Source organism: Anabas testudineus, chromosome 5 (genome assembly GCF_900324465.2).
Source record: "Anabas testudineus chromosome 5, fAnaTes1.2, whole genome shotgun sequence".
NCBI classification, from domain to species: domain Eukaryota; kingdom Metazoa; phylum Chordata; class Actinopteri; order Anabantiformes; family Anabantidae; genus Anabas; species Anabas testudineus.
In genome coordinates, this window is record NC_046614.1 from 23,344,788 (window position 1) to 23,369,004 (window position 24,217).

General features: G+C 39.4%; 1 protein-coding gene across 2 annotated transcripts in view; it reads right to left on the reverse strand.

The window, feature by feature from the left end:
- The window catches only part of grip2b (glutamate receptor interacting protein 2b), a 51,639-nt gene that overhangs the window by 27,241 nt on the left and 181 nt on the right, over nt 1-24,217 (reverse strand). For both annotated transcript variants that reach the window (XR_003298074.1, XM_026349305.1), the window contains exons 2-9: nt 11,124-11,201; nt 6,940-7,075; nt 6,655-6,800; nt 6,043-6,129; nt 5,727-5,802; nt 2,033-2,178; nt 1,477-1,624; nt 363-532 (exon numbers count right to left, since the gene is read on the reverse strand). Coding sequence is in view for 1 of the 2 variants with exons in the window: in XM_026349305.1 (XP_026205090.1) it covers nt 363-532; nt 1,477-1,624; nt 2,033-2,178; nt 5,727-5,802; nt 6,043-6,129; nt 6,655-6,800; nt 6,940-7,075; nt 11,124-11,201 (987 nt within the window). In the remaining variant the exon portion in view is untranslated. The remainder of the gene's footprint in view (nt 1-362; nt 533-1,476; nt 1,625-2,032; nt 2,179-5,726; nt 5,803-6,042; nt 6,130-6,654; nt 6,801-6,939; nt 7,076-11,123; nt 11,202-24,217) is intronic.

The following is a 24,217-nucleotide window of genomic DNA, read 5'->3' on the forward strand; positions in this document are numbered from 1 at the left end:
CAGATTTAACATTTTACTTAAACACCAGCTCAACTTGAACAAATACTGAGATGTTAAATCTGTTGAGTTATCTGTTCACAATCAGGGTTCATGATGAAGAAAGAAGTACTACCAACACTAACCTGTACTACAGTACAATGAATGGAAACATGAGACCAAGCCACCATCAAGATATCAGGCAAACCGTATAATGACTAAGTGACCAAGACATGGCATTAATTTCCATGTGAGAGGTTCAATAAATTCTAATATTCAAGGAAAAAGGCTGAAAAATGTTTTTTGCTTCATTTGTTTTCATGCTTCACCTAAATCGAGGTAAAACCTCCACACAAATACATATTTTAAAAAATGTTCATACACACCTGTATCATGTTGTTTCCCCGTTAGCCGTGTTTGGTGCGAGGGGAGGATTTCTAATTTGACCAGTTCTGTTGTGCTCGCTAATAACTGTGTCGCCTCCAGGACTGTACAGTGTTCCGTTGACGTCCCGTCTATGGACAGCAGGTGATCCCCTGCATGCAATGCTCCACATCTGGTAATTACAATAACAGACACTGTAACGGCTATTTAAACATTTCTGGTCTTGTTTTTGGTCTCTTGAGGAACAAAGAGGAAGCGTATGCAAGCCTGATTAGCTCAGCACAGCCTGCTGCAGCATTGGTCAGCCTGATGTCTAGGCTCTTTATACTGTGGTCCAAATTTTAAAAATGAATTTGCAAGCATGCGGGAATGAAAAGTGACAGAACGTTGACCTCCACAGTCAACCTGTCTAGTTGGGTGAGGTTATTTTAGTGCTCGTTTCAGGCTTGACACAAAGTTCAAGTGCTTCATGTATATTTTAGAGCCAGACTGAGGCTCGGGGCAATATCCTGCCTGCTGCCTCCTTTGAATCTGTGTGGCTATGCATGCGTTGGATTTTCTGTGTTTAAATCTGCAACCACTGCACATCTGCAGTCCAGCCCTAATGTTTGGATTGTGTATTGGAAAGAGGCAAAGTGAAACCAAGAGAGTTAATGCATAGAGATGCTGTTCACAGACATTTATTTCAATCTAGCAAATAACACATAGTCATTACCTTGATTATTGTGGTTCACACAAATAAAGGTAAATAAATAATGCATTGTTCTCAATCATTTAATAATGCACTTGCATCTTTCACTGCCGCATCCTTGCAAATATATGATCGTATGTGTATTTCTCTGAGAGAGATGGTGTCTGCGGTTCTTCTCAGGCTGTGTAGGTGCCAACCAAGTTCCACCAATTATAGGTTATGTTGTACAAGACATTACCAACTGTTTCAAACCATATAACATAGCCATGGAGTTACCAAAACGTTCATTAATGTAGCTGTTTGACATTTGTTAGCAGGACAATTTAAGGACACTGTTCACAAACACATCACAACACATCAAGGTCACTCTACAAGTGTGTATTCTTCTTCAAACATGCAGTGTTTTTCTTAGTTTGAGTGTGTACCTGTCCACCACGCTGCCAGGCTTCACCCGGTCGATGACAATGACCTGCTTGCTGCGATGACTGGCCGATGTCAGAGTGATACCAAGTGTTGCTCCCGGTGACTTGGCGATTTCCACTAGTAGTGGACCAGAGGCATTCGCTACTGTGTCTGATGGGTGGAAAAATGATTTTCATTTTACACATTTGGTTTTTCACTGAGACTTTGTGCTCCTGTGCACGATGAACTGACCGTATGGGAAAAGCAGGCTACCTTTTAATTTCTGCATTTATACCATTAAGTAGCCCAGTAGCTGAGGTTGAAAAAAAACCCTTAAATCTATAAACCACCAGATGTGATGGCCAGAGGGTTATTTGCAATGCATTCTGGGAGAAATAAATCGAGTAAATTTTGCCCCAAAAAGGCAGAGCTCAGCCTGAAGCAGAAAATGCCAACACATCAACAAACAACAACAAACCAATTTCTGTGGCATTTTAGAAAAGTGTAGAAATGTCTGCCGCAAGCTTTACTCTGTGTGTGTGTGTGTGTGTGTGTGTGTGTGTGTGTGTGGTCTCTCACCCATAATAGTGACATCATACTCTATCTGGAACAGGGCTTCTTGGCCACACTGAGCCAACACACTGAGGGCGTCGCTGTGGTTGGCGTTGTGCAGCGGCACACCGTCCACACTGAGGAGGCGATCACCGGGACGCAGCGTGCCCTCTCTAAACACAAACACACACACAGACACCAAAAAGTATCAAAAGAAGACATCTGATTTAAAAATAAGTGATTACAGAAGAGCATTCAAACACAGAAAAATCCACCTCAGCAGAAATAATTCAACTGTTTGTCTGGAGAAAAGCTGCAATTTTGTATTTCTCGTTACTTCCTTCCATGTTTCCTTGAACAATTCCTTTACCTCCTTTCTTTTCAATCACTCCTTCTCACCTTTACTTGTGAAAATATGCTTCTTTTATGGGACTGTGAATGAATATTGTTGCAAAATCGGGTAAATTACAACATATACTGTCAAAAAAGGTTTGGATTTCATAGAAATTCTGACAAATAAACCCATTCATGAGAACTCAAAAACATAGCAAAATGCTTTTCAACCAATCCCTGCCTCTTTCTCCTTTCTCTGATTGTTCCTAATGCTTTCAGTGTTGTTCCTATCTCCCTTATTTCTTCTCCTTCAATTCTCCATCTTCTGTTTTAGCCTCTACTACTCTTTTTCTGTCTTTCTGAACTCATCCTTAGATCATAACAATAAATAAAGATACTGGAAACAGCAGTAAGATGACAGAAACTACCGAACACTCAAACTACATCTGGCTTCATTTAAATTATTGTAATTTTCAGTCCTTCATTGACAAAAACACATTTCCAAGCTGAATATTCAATATTTTAGAGGCAGTTAATGGTACATATTAGGCAACAATTTACTTCCCCAAAAATGGAAAAGCAGCATTCTAAATGTTTCATGGAGAGAACTGCATTAGAGAGCTGGTATGATGCTTTATGCATGATGCCAGAGTGTGAGTAATACACAGCTGTCATCATGCCAGCCACAAGTTGTAAAGTATGAAGCTGATAGCCCTGAAGCTTTCTAACAACATGATGCAAGCTAAGTTGAGACTTTTTGTAGCTGGAATTAGGTTACATGAAAATATCTTGGGGATGAATTTTCATATGAAAAGTGTGGAGTCAAACAAAATTCTCTTGATTTGAAAAAAACTGGAAGTTCTTCTCCATCTACCTGGGAACCAGGTAGATGAGCGATAGTACTGTTTTCTTCACCAATAACTATTCTCCCTTTAAAGCAGCCTAAGCTGGTGGAAAATGATAGACCTTATAGGACTTGAGTGACATTTAGCCTCGCTTTAAGCTCCCACTCTCTATTTCTCTTCAAATAATGATGCAGGGAATCTGTTTCTTTGTGGTCGTGCAAAAAAAAAAAAAAAAACAACATTATGCTCAGTTGAATTTTGACAGGGTAATACTAAAAATGTAGGCACTCCTGGACTGTATGGTGCTGTGGATTAAGTCTCCTCGAACTGGCATTAAAAATGGGATATAAAGCAGCGTGAATATCTCATTCGTCTCCCCTGGACTGACCCACATTTTTAGGACGGTTTTCTTTAGAATACTGTTAGATGAGGGAGAAATAACTCAATACCACTATAGAATTTAATCTTAGTCTTGTCCCAGCCTCAATCAACCTACTGTATGTGTGGAACAGCAGAGGTTTATAAAATATTTATTTTAAATAAAATACACAGTTTTGTTTGTTTATTTGTAGAGGATACAGATACATGTATTCATTTATATGCAGTACTTTTTTCACAGATATATTAGTTAGAATAAAAATAGCATCTGACACTTAAGTCGCATCAACTGTCTGAAGCTGGTAACTGATCAGAGAAGATGGCCGTATTTCATGTTTCTTGTCTTTTCCTGCTTTGGCTGAAGAGAAGGAGTAATAAACTGCTGAGTCAGGAAGCAGCTAAAATGATTTTTTATAGTCCTGTGATAACAATCTTGGGTGACATGTTGACTGAAAACCCTATGAACACAGGAGTGTCTTAGTAAGCTGTTACTGCACCAAGAATGCAGAACAGCTAAAAGGCTCTTTGCCATAATTCATCCAGCTGCTGATCTAAAGATATTCTCTTACAATATAACTGTACACAGAATTATATGGAAAACCCAACAACCCCACTGGAGCAGCACCAGGAGACAGTGGAGAGGAAAGACTCCCTTTAGAGGAAGAAACCTCCAGCAAAAGTACCTGCAGAGGAGTACACCCTGCAGAGGAGTACACTCTGCAGAGGAGTACACTCTGCGGGTATCTGTCACAGCCAGGCACTAAACAGCATTTCCTAGACAACACTTCACAGTGAAACCCCAACTGTGCCATTTTAATTAAAGTTGAAACACAAACGAAGTTGTGTTATAATATCACCACTGCTAATAATGCCACGGGGTCACATTACGCTTTTTTACAACCCTAAAAAGAAACCAAGCACTATCCTCTGTTACAGTTTGATTGCTTAAAGTTGATTGACAATTTAAACAACTCAAAAATTGCCATGTAAATGTGTTCAAATTAGGCTAAATTAGGTTTGCTAAGGGGGTCTAATTATTCTCGGATAAAGTAGTAGTGCACGTTTTTGCTTCAGCAATATTTTGCCTGTGGTTCTTCGACATTAAAACAAAAGCCACAATTTGATGTGCATAATGTACTGTCCATTACTTTTAGCACAAGTGAATGTGAGATTTTCTATGAAATTAGCCTCAGGAGCAACCTTTGTTTTCCACGGTGCATTATTTATTCCATTTTAAACACATTTTCTTTTCTAATTTGATTGCAGAACTTTTAATTAGCATTCTCCAGTCATCTTTTCTATAGCTCATAATTTATACTGTACCTTTTCTGGGCGTCATGTGAAAGTTGATTCTTCTTTTGACCAAAACATCAGAATTAACTTAAGATGGCCCTTTATTGTCCAACAGGAAGTGGAAGAGACCAACTGTCTGTGTTAATGAGGGGGGTCCACTACTTGATACATTTAAAGTTTACTTTTTATATTTCCACAGAAGATTTAAAAATGTTCTTTATAAGAACACTTTTGTTGAATTGGAATTGATTTTGCATTTTATTAGATCCCTTTGTGTTTCTGTGACCCGGTTTGTTTTCCCCATTCAACAAAACAATTTAACCCAGACAATCCAAATCCAGTCAAGAAATGTAGACATTTAAAGGCTTAACTAATTACGACAAACAAACTAGAAATAAGCACAAAGATGCAAGTATCACAGTGTGATGCATTAAAAACTGGATTTTTATCAATATGAAGGTAAATGTGTCTTTTGAGGTTGAATCACTGTTTCACTACATCGTTAAAAAGCACAACTGACATTTATACGGAAATGTCATGGAATATTACTTAACCATGAAAACTGAGACAGACACGTGGTGACAACATTAAAGGGATATGATGTGATTCATTCCACTGTAGCTATGACTAACATATCTGTCAACATACCAGTGATGGTCACAGGGAATGACGCCATTATCCTTCGGGTTTATTTGCATGAAAGCACAGACACATTTACCAGACTCCTGGCTGGAAATGGCAGAGCTGTGCTGCTGCTTGGTTAAACTCCACGGAGGGCAGTACTCGTTTGATTTAATTTGTCTCAGTATAACCACCACTCAGGATAATTCTGCATTGATTTTTGCAGTATATGTGAGTTTCTGTGGTGCTACCTGTCTGCAGGACCTCCTGGCCTGACATAGGTGACCACCAGGGGCCGTGACTTGTGCCAGTCTTCATGGGTACCACCTGTAAGCAATGCAGGGCAAATCTGATCAGACTAAACCCTGGAACCACATCACCAGAAAACTAAACTTCTTATTTATTTAACTGTATTTTTGTTTGCACGACCATGATTACTATTACATGATGACACAACAGTTTCTTTACATAGTGACATCATTCCAACATTGCACCCCATCAGTCTAAACTCGTCATACATTATAGTTTTCTAAACATTTATTATTGGGTTCCTCTATTAAAGCTTACCTCTCATAACGAAACCAAAGCTGTTCCCCTCTTTGTGCAAACAGATGTCGATTGTCTTTGATATAACCCCTGAGGTGCTGTCTGGTGCTTTGATATGAGGACAAGAAGGAAGGGGAGACACACTTCAGCTATTAGTAAAAGAGAGAAAGTAATTTATACTGTTGTTAACAATTTCTTATTGCAACTTGCGTCTGATGATGTCATAACCAGGTAGAATTAAAAGTTGCTCACATGAATGTTGTACCATGTCAATAGAACAAAAACTTTATCAAGAAATAATAAAGTGGTTCATAGAATAATTAATAATTAATATTAATAATGAAGTGTGAACAACAACGTCTGTAATGACACCAGTACTATAGGAAAAAAACATTTTAATTCAAATTGCAACATGATCCCAGAATAAACAGCAGTGTCGATTTCAATTAAGGATTCTTATGGTCCATTACTGTGGGTGTTAAAACTCACATTTTAATAAACTGCAGAGTAATAAAAATAAACATATATGCAGGTTGGTGCTTCAGTCAGATAAAAAGCTCATGAAACTTTTTCTGCTATGCATTCAGTTTTCAGACAGCATATCAGACAACATAATGGCATTAATTAATTTACCTGTAGGGGGCAGTTCATACTCCACCTCCAGCAGAACTCTCTCTCCCACATTCTTCAATAAGCTGATGATCTCTTCATGCCGCAGTTTGGTCAAATTGATGCCGTTCACAGACTTGATATAATCACCAACATTTAGCTGGTCACTCCTGAACAACAAAGAGATCATATACTGTAGGAGCTTGAAGAAATTACACTGGGTTCAGTCACGGTTCTACTTTAACACTCAACATCATTCTTAATCAATTTCTTTCTCTTCTTCTTTGGTGACGCCTGTGATTCACCCACCTAGCTGCCAGTCCTCCTGGCCTTAAGTTTGATACCCGTGGTTTCCCGTCCTTGTCGGTTCCTCCTGAGATAGTGAGGCCCAATGTGCTGCCTTCTTTCTTCACCAACTCAACCATGGTCACCCCCCGCAGAGCTTCTAAGCAAAAACACACATACACATAAAGACAAATACACACAAACACACACAAAAAACAGGCAAAGCGAAGGACACAGACACACAGATGTATACACAGACATATAAAGACATACTCAAACACACAAATACAGCAGAGAGATTAGTGGTTAGTGGCTGACCTCTGGATTAAAGTTAAGTTAACAGACTATAAAGATAAACCCAAACATGTTGGCTGCTGTGTGTCCTTGAGTGAGACACTGATCTACTGTGTGCTCAGTACAAGAGACTCAGCTGAAATGACTCAAATGTAAATGTGAGCATCAGCAAAGATAAACATCAGCTAATGAGAATTAACAAAGCCTTATTGTTTGGAGCCGTCATTCCATTTGAAAAGCTCCTGACAGGGATGAACAGGCCTTGAGAGGTTAAAGTGCGTGTACAGGAGATACAAAACTATTTACTCTCAGAATAATGTATGTGAATCAAAAGATACTGAAACAAAGCTGTAACAAAAAACATCACCTGATTCAGACTGAAATCAAAGGAAACACCATTCATTTATTCCTCAATCCTTGGGTCCAGCTTCTGCCACACCAGATTGAGCTAAGTCATCACAAAAAGAGCTGCTTTCTTCTCCAAATAATTATTTCATAACCAGGAAGAATGTCTAGGGTCACCGTCTGTCTGTTGCAAAATGTTATTTCCAGTTAGTCGTTGCCTGGATGCATGCCACTTCAGACCACCCACTCTCCCATTGCTAAAGCATGTCCACATCATTATGATTCCACCTCCATGCTTCATTGATGGTGTTAAGGAGGCATCTATCATCTTTTCATGAGCTCTGCACTTTATGTTCTTCGCATGGATCCAAACACCTTAAACTTAGACTCACACAAGTCCACAAGACTTGGTTTCAGTTACCTGAAGTCCACCAACTGTGTGTTGAATTTCTAGAGAAAGGTGCTTTGAAAATGATGACGTTTTAGATAATTAAATTGTTACAGATGAATGAGGAACATTGTTTTTACATTTTTCTGTAAAAATACGATAAGTATAATAACCAGTGTTTCAAAACCCTTTTCCTGCCAGTGAAGGTGTCCTTTTTAGAGGTAAATAATAAATCTAAAATATGTTGTCATGGACATGTGTGTTACTCAGCAGAATTTAAACTATGCAACAATGTACTATACCAGTTTAAACATTCTTCAACTCTAACTATAAAACTATAACCTTCCACTCAACCCACTAAAGGGAAAAGTATGGTGTGTAGTAATGAGGATCAAACAACAATGGACCAGTAAAAAAACAAACAAACAAAAGACTACTGCACAGTGCTACAATATATTCCCTATCCACTTAACCAGTATATAAACAAAGGCATCACAATATTCAGAGAAATTACTTTACTAACAACTATTCGCTGTAAAGGGGCAACTGCTCTCAGGATGAGTCAAGGCTCGTTGAGGTAAACAACTTAATGGGTTGACTTGGGAACAACACTACAGAGGTGCAAAGTTCAGTTCACCTTCATCCTCCTGCTTGAAGTTTAAGTTCTTGACAAAAGTTACTGAAGAAACACTAGTTTTCACTTGACTGAGTTCAAATCTATCTGTAACTTCTACAAAAATATGATCAGGTTTGGTTCAAACTAACTTCTAATTGGTATCAAACAGCCTTTACCTTCTAGTTACACGTAGAGCAAGAAAGACTGCAAGTACATTACTTACTATAATCTTCTATATTTAAAAAGACAAATAAGCAGAGGGTGGTTTGGACAACAGTTTAGGGTTTGGTGATGGTGGGAACTTCCCCAAAGCCATGGTTTGGTTTAGGTCTTGATTTTTGAGCCACGGTTCAGCTGCAACCTTGGTTTTTATTCCGTTTTATGGGGATTTTGGGGCTTTCAAAAACCACCAATGACTTACACTCTTACTGTCCCTAAACACAGCACGTCAAACTTACAGCTGACAGCTATGGCTTTTATATTATGTTAAAGTAACATAATATTACTTTCTTAATGTAAAGCGCACACACAAGAAATATCTGATTTCCATCATATTGTAGTGAATTTGAAGGCAACAGGGAGCTGCTATTAACATGTAGGAGACTCCACTGTGAGATACATCAGTTAGGGGACCGGGGCTTTGAGGGGTGTCAAGGTTTTATCTTCCAGAAAACTTGTATCATTACCATTACATATGTACATATAACACACTGACTGAGCACTGAAAAAATGTACTGATAAACAGCTATTTCTCAGTTTGCATCTAAATCTCCAGACACACACACACACACACACACACACACACACACACACACACACACACACACACATACACACACACACACACACACACACACAGGTGAAGGAAGCTTTAGGGTGATGGATGGTTAGATTAGATAATTCCCTCAGGTGACACTCAGGATCAGTGAGGTGTTTCACACCACAGTTATCTCTGATGGCTACATCACACACACACACACACACACACACACACACACACACACACACACACAGCTGCACAACAGCTGCACAAATGCTCATTAGTCTTCCTACTGTTCATATTTGCATAAAAGCACCAAAGCTTTTACAAATGTAGTGTGGTGCACAGAAACCTTCTGAGCTAAATCCATTATAAAATGAATTTGGGATTCATAAGATTTAATCGACACTCATAGAATTCAGCTACAGGACAGTAGTTGTTACACTGGACAGAAAAACATGTCATGTCATTATTCTTATTCTATTGAACCGAGTGTGATTTACATCAGTAAAGATGTAAATAGGCACGTGAAAAGAAAATCTTTTAAACCCTCACATGTGGCACATTCAGATACTAATAATATCAACAAGAGAACAGAGCGAATCAACAAGGATGTGGCTACCTAATGTGATAACTACAAACTCAGCCGTACACCTGTGACACATGGAAACGCTGGAACTGAGCACAGAGGTCAGTTATGTAACAGTTTACGGATGAATACCGACTGAGAGAAGAGCAGAGGTGTAAAGGTATACAAATAAAATGGCAAATATGCAGAATCCTGAGTCCGGAATAAGAAGGTAACACACAACATGGAGATGTGAAACAAAAACAGATAAAAATATTTTAACAAACTGTGTTTGCAGGGAGGCAATGTTGTTTTTTTAACAACCAAAATCCAATTTCCTATTTGAAGCAGCAGAGCCCTGTGGATGCTGGAATCTACAGACTGTCTACATGTAAAAAAGACAAAACTTCTGACTGTATTACAATCCAATCTGTAAGAGAAGTACAAAGACTTGTTACTAAATGAGTGACTCAATTATGTTGTGATGCCACATATTTTTGAATGAATGAATTCACCAACAAAAAAATGAGTCACAAGGTGGATGGTGTGTTTACAAAATGCTGTCACATCACAGATGTGAGTGTGAGCTGTGATTAGGTTTAGGACACTTTGGATAAGATTAGAAAAAGATTGTGGTTTAGTTTAAGATAAATAAACATGTTGTATCTAAGGTGAACACACTATTAGACAAGACCACAATTCTTTTTAATCTAGTCTAAACAAACTGTTGTGAATGCCTGAAAACCACCATAATGTTTAATCTTTAATAATGCTACAAATAAACTGCGAGTTGTCTGAGATCAAACACTGTACAGCATCAGGTCTTCATTAATGACAATTAAAAGTGCAAAGAACGTAATTTTATGGGGGAGAAGCAATGTGTGGAGGTTAACGATAAATGTATGTGTATTATGGCAAAAGATATTACAATATAAATGGTTAGTGGAACAGTTTAAACTCGGCAAACATCTGTCAACAGACAAACTGAGACCCTGTTATTATCAGACTGTCTCTACAGGAATCAGATCACACTGCCACTTAGATACAAAAAGAAGATTATCCGTCTCAGTGACATATCATATCAGGCCAATTAAGGAAACTGCTTTTGCCAGAATCTGCAGTAGGAATAATATGTATATGTGAAATATATGTGACAATATGACAAGAGACCATGGTGATGCTTCAGTATGTAGACAGATTATAGACTGATCTATCGAGTGATAGAAGTGTTATGTACCTGGTATACTGTGTCTTCTTGAGGCCATGGTGTGTTCAGGTCCAGAGATATCTTTTGTTTTTCCATACGGTCCATCATCTAGAAACAAAAGACACAGAGAAAACCATTAAAATATCGTGATCATCTGACTATGACAAAACATGCGGTACATATAATACACAGTGTATCACTCAATCCAGTGTTGTTAACAGTTGAGTTTCAAACAGGGAAATATCAAAAAGGAAACTAAAAAAGGGGATCGCATTAAGCTCTACTATTAAAGCAGCACTGTAGAGGTGAGTTGCAGGTCAAGTAAAGTTGAGAGTTGTAAAGGGGCAGAGGCAGGATGTGCAGCATGCACATCTGATCACATAATATGATCATTTTAGCCAAACTTAACAAGCATCTGCTCCACATTGACAACAGGCACTACAACCATGTGTGAAAATATCTACAACTCCAAGAATAGAGAATTTTCTACTCTTATCTTTTCAACATGGAAATTTACATGATAAGAAAGCATTTGTCATCAAAGCACACGCAGAAATTAATTTAGTAGTTTAGTAACACTGCAGTACATACTGCACATGTTTACCTGTCAGTCATTCATCTCTGAAAGCATTTCATCTCCTTCTCAAAATACGTTGCCTGCCACTACCTGAATTTAACTATGCAAATAGGTAGGAGCCTCCCCCTGGATAATTACTGCATGGATGATTATGTTTCAGCTGCCAACAAGCTTCTCAACAACCATGTCTGAAGACACATCCTGTGGTGGTGAAAAGGATGTTAATCTTGTTTCAGAAGGGTCAAATTATTGGCACTGATCAAAGAAAACGTCTAAGGAGATTGATGAAACTACTAAAACTGGGTTAAGAACTGTCCAATGGAAGAAGGTCATGTGGTCTGATGAGTCCAGATTTACCCTGTTCCAGAGTGATGGGAGCATCAGGGTAAGAAGAGAGGAGGGTGAAGTGATGCACCCATCATGTCTAGTGTCTACTGTACAACCTGTGGGGGCAGTGCTATGATCTGGGACTGCTGCAGTTGGTCAAGTCTAGGTTCAGCAACGTTATGTGTCCAATGTATGAGGTCAGCTGACTACCTGGATATACTGAAGGACCAGGTTATTCTATCAATGGAATTTTTCTTTCCTGGTGACACGGACATATTCCGAGATGAAAAACCAGGATTCACTGGGCTCAAATTGTGGAAGAAGGTTCAGGGTACATGACAACATTTTCACACATGGATTGGCCACCACATAGTCCAGACCTTAACCCCATTGAGAATCTTTGGGATATAAATGCTGAGAAATTGCAGAATCCAGCACGTCATAATACCAACAAAGGTTTTTACTTAAAGAACCATCTTAAAGTTTCCAGTCCCACTAAACAAGTGCCACCACATTAGCTCTCCCTTCCTAGAAAAAGTTCACTAAAACCTGTTTTATAGGCCTCTTTTACCTGACAAGTGTAAAATTTGTTTAAGATTTATACAAAAATGCTTCATAAATGCTCAAAACCTCTCCCCCATTTATAATCTACTCACTTGGCATCTTCACAAATGCAATTGCATCCATTTTGTATATACAACCTTTTAAGAAGATTACATGTACAGTAAGGACAATTTTCTAGGTATCATTTGCTAAGCTGGTAAATGAAGCTGCCTTGCGCTGTAGAGGAGCCCTACTGATTTTTTGTGAATTCAGCTTGTTAAAACCCATAATAATGACAGAAGCAAAGGTCACATCACGTGGTGTTGTCATTACGTGGTGACATGCAGGGATGAGGTTAGGATGCATGGCCAGGTCAACAACTCACTGCACTTTGACACTAGAGACTGGTGTTGTAACCATTACAACGGAGGTCCAGTACACCTCCCATCAAAGGGGTACTATTTCAGATGCTCTTATGAGTCATATTGAGGATTGGGACAGGCGACCTATATGGTTGATTAGGCTGGGTGATACACAATAAGGCCATTTGTGAAGTGCTGATGAAGTTTGTCTCCTCCCTGGTTGAACCATAAAACAGAGGCCATTATTGTTACATGTCACAGGAGGAAACAGATGTCCTGTTTTATGGTCTGTGGCAGATGCTTTTGGCAACAACACTATAGGTCTGCGGTTTTTAATATTTCATAACTTCTACTTGTCCACAAATGTCTCAAGCTGGACCTTTAAACTACTGAACTGTATATCACAGCAATCTGCAAGAAATTACAACCTTCAAATTCTTACAATAACATTGGACAAATTTTTCCAAGCACGTGAATCACCAGAACATAAACCGCAGGATGGCAGTTTCAGTCCTGCAGCTATGGATGAAGGGTCGTGGTTCATGACATGTAAGCCGCCTGATGCCGGACAAACTGCATTTGTTACTTGTTTTTTGGTGCAGGGTTAACCCTTTATGGAACATGCATTTCTTGTTTATTTTGGAGGATAAAGTTTGATGAGTTTGGAGACCTTATGTCTGTAGGAGACAGTATTGATATATAGTGTGCACTTGTGTAGGTTTAAACTTAGAACTACTCTGAAATAAACAGAGTTTGGGTTGAAAATCACTTTCAACTGTGGGTATTTTTTCTTAATAACCGTCTGAGAGCGCCTCATTTTAGATTTCAGGGAGTCTCAAGTATTTTTTCACTGAGCACTTTGGGATTCCAATGTAGATATTTCTTCATCAATGATATATGAAGGATATTAAATATTTTGCTAACCCACACACTTTAAATCAGTTTGACAGCAGCTGTGACAGTGGAGCTGAGGCTGTTGTTGTGGCTCTGAGGGGAGAGGATGTGTCCTACTTTACAACCTCTGCTCCATCAGAGGGGTGGGAGAAGTTTAACAATTCATTTGCCAATTCTCTACTCATACCCTACTCTAGAAGTGTAATTATGTTGAATTATAATGAAGGACAATTACACCATTGCTTAAACAGAAATGTCTGTGCTACACTTGCATAAATGTATTTTTAATGCTTTTCAGCACCCGAAGCAGCATTTCAAGCCAGCTTACTATCATCAACAGAGCAGTTGGAAAGGATTTTAATACGCCGAGTGTCCTGCCAAGTGTCCTAAGATGTGATTTTAATTCTCCTTTAAATTACATTCACACTCTGTTACACAAGTCTGCCTTCAAATCCCAATTCCACAATATAACAAGAAAAAAACGTGCAAAATATTTCATGAGACTTTCATCAAATAGTGGTTTTGATTTTTCGATACTTCTTAAAATTAAATCTTAAGCTGCGGCTCAGTTGTTAGCACAGTGGCTATGAGCTGTCTAATGAACAAGAAGGCTAAATGTGACAATGAATGTGTCCGCCTGTATTGGTGTTTGACTGAGGATGACTGAGGAAAGGATTCAACTAGCCATGGTGAGAGAGAGCAAAAACAGTTGAGTTCTGAGATGGAAAAACAGCTGGAAAGATGCTCGACAGTGCCGAGGAACAACAGAACAATCCCTCTTCACAGTGGTTTGTTAGAGTGCTTCACTTTACACATAGGGTCATTATCAGCAGTGGATTTAAGATATTTATTTGATGAGTTAGTTGAAAGAAAGCTATAAAGAGCAACTAGCAAAAAATGATCTACATTAACCACTCAATATATACGGTGTAGATATATTGAATTATTCATTACAATTTCTGCAAAAAGAATAATGTTGTACATTATGTACAAACTGAATTTTGACTGAAGCTTTTAGAACATGCTGAACTGTGGATTCACCAAATCCACAGTTCGATTCAGATGTAAATAACTAACAACTGAGATGCTAATGATTATTGAACTCTGACCTACACTCCGTACTGTCCTTAAACGCCTTACCAGAGCTGAAGCTCAAAGACAACTCATGTCCGCAGACAAGTTAATTGATAGAATCAGATTTCCGGGTTAGGATTAGATGTATCTCAACAAATTAGAACATTGTGGAAAAAAACATTTTTTTGGGTTAGGGTTGTTTTTTTTTATTTAAAAAGTTGAAATTCAAGTTTAAAAATAATATTTTTTCCAGCTTGTTTGTTTATGTACTTTACTTAGTACTTTTTTGGGCTCACACACATCGGTAACTTTTGAAGCACAAAGTAATTATCTGAAACGTTCAAATAACATTGATAAAGTATTCTTCTACCATGCAACTTCCAATAACCTGAATATATAAAGTATTTTCCGTCTAGCTTTTTCACACATGGCACATTTTCCTGCCCTCTAACAACTTTAAAATATGCAGCACTTTCCCACTGGTAATGCTTAGAAATCAGTTCTTGTCCCAGCAGTGACAGTGGAAAACAGGCCATTGTTGTTGAGTCTTGGAATTTAGCGATCTTCACAGAGGTGTAATAAGTTTAATAATTCAGCAGTTGTGGATTCAATTTTGCTTTAAACCGCTTTCGCAAGTTAGCTGGCTGGCTGCTTTCCTGCTGTGGGGCTGTCACAGGCATAATGGACCCCAAAGGCTGCTCATCAACAAACTCACACGCACAAAACAGAAACATGCACACAAACTAACATGGAAGAGCCTCTAGCAGCAGACTGATGCATTCACAAAATGATTCAGGAACCAAATGTACACCTGTGAGTGCACAGGCACGTAAACACACAAAGTCGACTAAAAATATGTGCACAAATACAAGTCCTACATGCACAGAAAGCAACGTGGGCACACGAACAGACAAAAGGAACGCTTTGGGCACCTTTGCCATCTCTGTCTTTCTAACTGGATATAAGACAAACTGCTTTAGTCACAAAGTTGTTCCCTCAGTGCTGTGAACCCACAGCTCTCTCATGGCGGCTAAGGTATCTGAAAACATATTTATCACAACATGGATTTGAAAGCCTAACAGATGATCTGCTGGCACTAAAAGTCCTATTTTTACGCATATACACATCGACTTCACTTTGACACTCTTTGGAAGGCCTCTCTTCCACTGCTTTTTCTCTCCTACTGTGTCTGATAAATTAATGTCTCCTGGTGAATAATTTGAATGTGATTAGGCTAATGACTGCTGGCGCTGTCAGCTTACTGAACAGGTTGAGTTTTAGACAAGGCATCAGGCCAGATTTTCTTCCTGCAGTAGAAACACAGACCTAATGCATACAGCATGAGCATCTTTTCAAGCAGACAACTTTGACTAGTTTTGATAAGTCCTACGTTTTTTAGATTTGTGCACGACAGTCAATTGATTTTAAATTATTTTAAACATCCCTTTTAATTAGTTCAGGATAGCAGGTGCCTTTTTTGTCATCCATCCATCTATTTTCAGACCTGTAAAGAGCAGTAGTGGATGAGGACAGGTTTACTTGTTACAAAGAACACACACTCAGAATAGTTTATCTCTTTTGAAAATGCAGCTAAAAGTGCAGCAGTCCAAATGGCACCAATAATTTATCTTCTGACACACACACACAAGCACATATTTGTAATGCAGGTGCAGTATCTTCTGCTTGTTGTACGGGGTTGTAGGTAAAAACTTCCACCTGTCAGATTTCAAACATCCAGTTTCATACAGAAACACCTGCTAGGCCTGTGTGTGTGTCTCAGTCTGAATGTGCATGCATGCATGAAGGGAAAACTAACAGACACTTCACTGTAGAATCTTGCAGGATTCCCTCCAGCTTTCACCAAAGCTTCACACAACCACGCACATTCAGAGCTGTACACACAAACATTACATATACAGTATAATTACTCACACACACACAGCTCCACCACTGGTGCAGGCTGCTGGGGATGAGGTTGTTTTGCATAAACCTGAGATTCACAGAGTCGTGACTGTTGTAGTCCTCGCTGCAGTTTCAGTCTATCTTTACAAAACGGCACAACAAAATGTCAGTAGACATCTGTCATTCGGATTCTAGATCAGTTTATAATTAAACCATGCATTGGGTTGCATTGTGGAAGTACCGCGTACTGTGTGCGTAAAATGCGCAGCGTTCCTCTCGGTGACGCATGCATTGATTTAGTAATGTCAAAGAAATGGGACAAACTGGACGATGTCCATTTGTCTGGCTCCTTTAAGGTTTAGTCTGGTTTAGTTTCCACTAATTAAAACAAAGCATGCTACCATCCGCGCTGCCATTGACAGGCAGAGACCAACCGAGAGCACCGACTGTTGCGCATCACCAGCGGTCAAAAGAAAACACATGAGCCGGGATCGTAGACAGACCAAGGCTGGAGAAGATACGACCAGTGGCACAAACTGCTTATACTATACTCACCAGTTACAGAGGACCAGAGCCTGTTGCTGCTGTGATTATTGTACAACTTCAACAACGTGGTTCTCGTCGCTCTCTTACTCTGATTCCCTTTGCGCCACCGGTACACGCTCTCCTCCACCTTCACTTAGGATTCAGTTCTCCATGTCTCAATTATCACGAAACTTTTCTCCATCACAGTCAACTTCCAGTCAACTTCCAGCCAAGTCCATGTTAGCTCCTGTTAGCTCAGGTTAGCTTCTGCTAGTTCCTGTTAGCTCCTATTAATCACCTCCTGCTTTCTCCAGTGACCCTCGCGCAGCCAATCAAATCACAGGGCCTCAGTTGGAGGTTGATTTGTATTCAGTTACTACAACCAGCTTTATTGTTAATATGAATTAAGTCATTAAAATAAGTTATAGTCAAATGTTTCATACCACATAAATCAAAGTATAAATCAATTGCAAAACAAATGGTATCAGGGTGAAACAGAGATCATCTATCTCTGAGCTTCAAAGCTGTTCTATTTGCACATTGTACACTGAGGATCAAACACATGTAGAAAGTGAAGCTAAATACCAACTGAAAGCTGATCTGAAAGTTGAAGTTAACACCCCACAGTATTGAAGAAACTTAGTCTTTATGGAGTCTTAATCGAGAAGTAGATGTTTTTTTGCACATCATTTGTTTCTCTCTGGAAAAACTGCAAGATGAATACATACAACATCTAAACAAGACAGTTCTAGAAGTGTGTCCGTGTTGCTCCTGTAGTTAAGGTTTGTGTTTGCACATCCTTTTGGTCTTTGTGCTCAGCCAAACAGGCGACGTACAGCTCATTCCAAAGAAAACTGTTGTACCACTTAGCTACCATGTTGTTTCAGTGTAGTTTCAAATTTTACCTCAAGGTCACTGGAAACCAATTAAACAGGCAATGGGCCAGACAGACAACAAGAGAGAGAGAGAGAGAGAGATGGTGCTCCAGGCAGTCCACAAAACACCCACAAACACAGCTTCACAAACAAACAAAACACAAATGGAGTATCTACTGTATGAGCGTCCTCTGACAGGGCGATATTACTTAATTACACAAACATTCAAGGACCATCTCAGTTTCTCTTTATCTCTCTCTATCTCTCTCTCTCTCTCTCTCTCACAAGCACACACTTGCGTATCTTTGCCAGAGGGCTCTGTTGTGCTAGTTGCAGTCACGATGACCTTATCTATGAGGACTCTTCTAGGTAGAGTGATGCACACAAACACGTCAAAGACGCACGTTTCACTCCATTCTTCTTGGATACATACACATGTAAACGTGTAGCAGATACAACGCAGACGCACACAATTCACAAGCAGCTTGAAGCGTATTGTGTTTGTCATAAAGACACAGAACAGCACACGAAGCTCATCTATAAATGTGTCTGTGTAGCAGAGTAGCGTGAAGGGGGTGCAGTGAAGTCAATTAATTCAATAAGATGGCATTCAACTAATAACGGCAGTGTAAAAGAGCATGAATGGGTTTTTCAGATTAGCATCTGAGAACTTCATTTGAAGTTTCTGATTATAGCAACCTCAACATGCATTTTCAGAACCACTTAAATAAAACACTAATTTATGCTGCAGGTTTAACTGCAGCTTCACGTATGTGTCTTTACAGTTGAATCACAAATGAGCAAATCACACAGAAGATAAAAAATCTTCTCCAATAACAAGGAAATCAACAGAATGTCTACTATAATAAATATTAACATAATAAATCTGTCTACTGGTGGACCTTTATTGTCTGAGTGAATGTGCATAATGAATGAGTTTGATTGTGCTGTGTTTGTTTTGGCCTCCTGCCAGGTACTAACACCTGTATTAAGAGTAAAGCAGGCTGCTGCTGAGAAAAAGAGCAGCAACTCTCAGCAAGGCTTCACTGGATGCATAGAAGAAAACACAAGATGCCACTGAAAGGAGCTGAATTGAACAGAGTAATGCACTCAGCCTGTTTCAGTGTGTTGAATAAGGTATTTAAGCTGACACATAATCAACCAGCTATTCAGCGAACCAACCGGCACGATAACACAAATGGACTGGCGTGCTAGTGAAGAGGTCAGATAAAGATAGGAACACCTGTTTATTCACAGCTATTTTACAGAAAGACTGTCACAACAACAAGCTTAAAACAATCATCTTCAGATTTTAAATAGAAACATGAAAAGGTAGCAGTTCCTTCATCTTACGTGTCATCGCTTTTACCAAAGTTTCCCATGACACTGATAACGTTTTTGTGCTAATTCTGCATCAACTCAAATATTACCAATGTCTACATTAGACTGCAGCAGCTGCTGCAATGAAAAAAGCAAGAAAAGGCAGATATAGAGCGAAATTGTTACACTCTCTAACTAACTTAACATGATTTGACAGCATTTTCACTTAGAACTGAAGATGAGATGAAATGAGATTAAATATCTTTAAGATTGTCGTGTAACTCCAGCTGCTGTCCAACAAACATCACTGGGATTGACAACAAAGAGTTTGTGCCTGACAAACGTTACAGTAATTTATTCTAACCCTGAAGCTATTTTTAGTCAACAGCCTTATTGGTTAAAGCTAGAACAACATGTTTCCTATTGGTGTCGACCTAAACAAACCTGCACTTACCTGCTTTTCAACACGTTTGATAATCAAACAAAGTGAGACTGTGTTGAAATCTTTAGTGTGTTGTCAACAACTAGGTACGGCTCATCTCTGCATCAAGACATAATAGAGTTAGCGTTAAAGACAGCACTAATGTCCGGTAGATGGTGTTTGTGCACCTTGTTTATATGTATATATCTGATAAAATGTTCCATATGCAACTTATTTTAAGACCATAAGACGTGTCTTTAGTAAGAATAAGTGGAAATTTGTAAAAGTATGAAGATGTTCACACACAATGCACAAAAACACACTGAACTAAAGAAAAATAGAGACTGTGTGTGTGTGTGTGTGTGTGTGTGTGTGTGTGCAGGCTCTCAGTTATTGAATGCCAAAGCGTCTGATTGCGGCCATTATGATGCTGAAGGCGGGGAAGATGTGTAATTAGCTATTGTCCACGACTATGCTGGCACACAAAGCGACTGTGGTTAACACACATAACCACACACACACAGGGGTAAAAAAGAAACAGAGACGAGAGAGTGAATACACAATGATTTACACATGAACTGTATCAACCACCCCGCCCGTCCAGCAAATGTAACACAGACGAAAAATAAGCAGAGGAAACAAAAGTGCACGATAAGACATGTACAGTAAACTCTCACAATTAGCCTCATCTGTATACAAACAAACTCTGTCACCTCTTGCACAAATTTCTTACACCCCCTCATCCACAACGCACACACACAACTATCTCTCACCCACACATACAGAACAGCTATGGAAGGAACAAGCAGTAATTAGGACGGTTAATGGCTTCTCTGTTGTGGTTAATTGCAGACTGCATGGATCTGGTGGGGAGTGGGGGAGCAGAAGGGAGGGCTGAAGAGGGGTGTCATCACTGCTCAAGCGCTAACAATCTCATGTTTGTTTTTCTCGCTCTATCCCCCTTTTACCTCTTTCTCTCAAAGCTCTGAACTTTATTTGTGTAAAACTTTCTTAAACCTGTGGCCTGAGGTGCCCTCCGATTGGAGGAAGACATCATTTTCAGTTTCTGTTTAATCCAGTGTGCCGCTGTCGTCACGAGGAAACTCCGTAACATCTAACTCTATGAAAGAAGCTTGTGTTTCCCTTTTAGAAAATGCAGTTCGTCTGATGGCTGCAAGATAGATGCAAAAAACCCACAAGCATCTACTCTCACATAAAGCAACAGTAACCTTTGCCTTACAACGTTAGAAAGGGTGAAATTAGATCTTCGTCCACACAGTAACATTGTTTGGCAGCGTCTTTCACTGCCAAACAATTCTAATTCAGTCATTCTACTTCCATTCAGACTCAGGCTCTGCTCAAATTGAATTTTCTTGCTCTGACAACTGACAAGAATGCAAGCAAGTGGTAAAGCAAATAACTCCAGGTATCAAATAACAAACCCTTATGTGAGACAAACAACAGTGTGTTGCAAATCTCTGGATTATGCTCAGTAATGTTCATTTTTATATCCAAAGGCAGTGTTTATGTTTTCAGAATCACATCGCAATGACAGTATGGTTGTCATTAGGGTAAGACAGTGCTTAAAGATATGCTAATAAAAAGAAAACGTAACAACAGAATACATCTGGTCTCCTGCATCGAAGTCTGAGTTACTATACTCTTAAACCTCCATACACATCACGCTATGTCTTCCGTTGGCACTGGACAGTAGCAGTGTGTGTACACACTGAGGTGCAGAATTGTTCCATATCAATGTATTTGCTATGGATCCTTGGCTAAACAACCTGTGTGTGCCATTCCAGACACTACATATACATATTATATACCATATTGTACAGTCCAAGTTCTTTACTAAAAGAGACAGAGCCTTGTTTGTATGGGTTTTGCTTTTCTACTGTTACATACATAACGTGTCACTAAATTCTCCATAATAGCAGCCGAGCCTCCAGAAAAACATGACAAACAAAAGGAAAGCTGGTTTTCAAAAACACAAGTAAATGGCTCAGAGCTGAGAGAGGCAGACATGAGGAGAAAACAGCTTGGCAGGTGTAAGGCAGAAAAAAACATCAAGGATTCCTTTGAAGTTACAGTTTCTTTCTGCCAACACTTCTAGGTCGTAGATCCAACATGACGCCCATTTAACACTGTTGACAAGGTTCAACAGAGGGCCAGCGAGAGAAGACAGAGAGACAAACGATGGAAATGCGAGGCAAGTGAGTGTCGTGGCGTGAAAGACAGTTTCTCCATTAATAAGTTTCATGGTTTGAGCCCCATCAGCTCCCGTACACGGTGTCGTAAGGTGCTTGATTGCTGCTTGTAAGCCGCTTGAGGTAAGAGCGTTATCTAAATGCCTAAAAATGTAAATGACAGAGGGAGGAGAACAAAATGAGATGAAGACCCAGGGAGAAACGTGTATTTCTGTCATTGAAAACACTAATAAAGATAAGAAAAGACATCACTGTCGTTACAATTTATGAAACATTCAAGTGCAATCAACAACTATAACGTAACAGTACGTGTGTGTATGTGTTCATTACAATGTCGTCTTCGTGTGCTGTTTAGCTGCATCACTTCACGCTCGTAATCACAGCAGAGACAGCCTCCTGGAAGATTATGGTTGCAGCATGCTGTGCGCAAAGCAGTTTGTAGGGAACTGGAGAGAAAAGTGCACGCATCATGCACAGCTGATGATAACATCCAACACAGTCACTATTAAATTGTGCTGTGCGGCCAGCTCGGTAATGCGCACAAAATGAAGTGGATCAACTCGGGCAGTTGGCAGAAAGCCAAGGTAGTGATAAACCCCTCATCATTCATTTATTCCCCATTAGTATTTTATGTGCTCATCTTTTCAACAATAATGAAAAGGTTAAATCAATCCCAAACGCATTAATGAGCAGAATTCGTACATTTAGTTTTCATAACAACAGAATGTGCCCAAGAAACGTTTGATAGAAGACATTCCCAAATCACTTAAGGGGAGGAAAAACAGCTTAACCTGCTGTTCTCCAAACCATTCCTCACAGCCATTTTACTTTTAATCCTTTATAAGAAGGAAGTCCGTTTAGAAATGCTTGCTGCGAAATGTGAGACCTCTGAAGAAATAAAAACATATTTCTGGGTTTCACCTTCTCAGCGTTGTTATCATCTCAGTCTCTGGGGCCAGCGCAGTGAATATAGCTCCTATGCTCATTGGTGCATGAAATAAGATGGTGCTCACCTTATCAATACTGCTAATGCATTTTACTAACTCTGCTACAGTACAGCAGACTATAGAGGAAGAAATTAAAATCATCACTGTGCTTGTATCTTGTTTGCTAGTTTTGTATCCTGACTATAACTGTGATTGGAGGACTTCAAGATGAGACAGACAGACAAACAGACAGACAGACAGGCAGACAGACAGCCTAGTATGCAAATAAAGGCAGATTAGGATCCACATATTTGTTTGTCACAGGTTTTTATGCTGAACGCCCTCCCTGATGGACCCTGTCCATTTGTCTAGGAGCCTGGGCTGGGCTTTTTTAGACAGCTTGGGGGTCAGTGTCTGGTAACTGAGTCACTACCACCTCAAATACTATTCAAAGTAGAAAAATATGTTGCAGAGCCCTTTTCTTTTTTCCACTGCACATGCAGCTATGCACATCTGCAACAGGAGCACTCACATCTGGTCTTTTCTACTGCAGGCATTTCACATTTGGAAGTTCAACAGGCACCAAGTTAAAGTCTTACCACTGATAAACTGAAACAATGCACCACCTGTCATAAATGTCAACGTTTCTTTAGCAGGAACCTGTGAACGCCACAGAAATCACAGAGGACCGTATCTCTATCATCATCCCTCTCTACAATGACTTTCAATGATGATCTTCAGTTTATTGGCCCCAGTGAAAAACTGGCATCAGGCAGTGATGCTTTCAGTTAGTGACAACAGTCTGCAGAACATTGTTGCTGCTCTCTTGGTTGAATTGTGTTTGACACCTGGTGTCTCTTAAAGCTGGATTTAGGCCTACTTGTGCATTAGGGCGTACACAACACACAGCATGCAAAACACAAGAGCTGTGATCAGTTGGATTTGAGCTGCTGCACGTTTCTGATGTTCGAAGAAGGAAAGCAACAATTACACAGTTGTGGTTTGGAAATGTTCTTTTCTTCAGAACACAAGACACATATGCCAAAATACAAAATTATAAAATGCAAAGAAGAAAGAATAATCTCCTGTATAGCACCACCTCCACAGAACATCCAACAAAAAAGATGCCTCAATAGAATATTGTAATGACAGGTGATTTCTGGGAAGT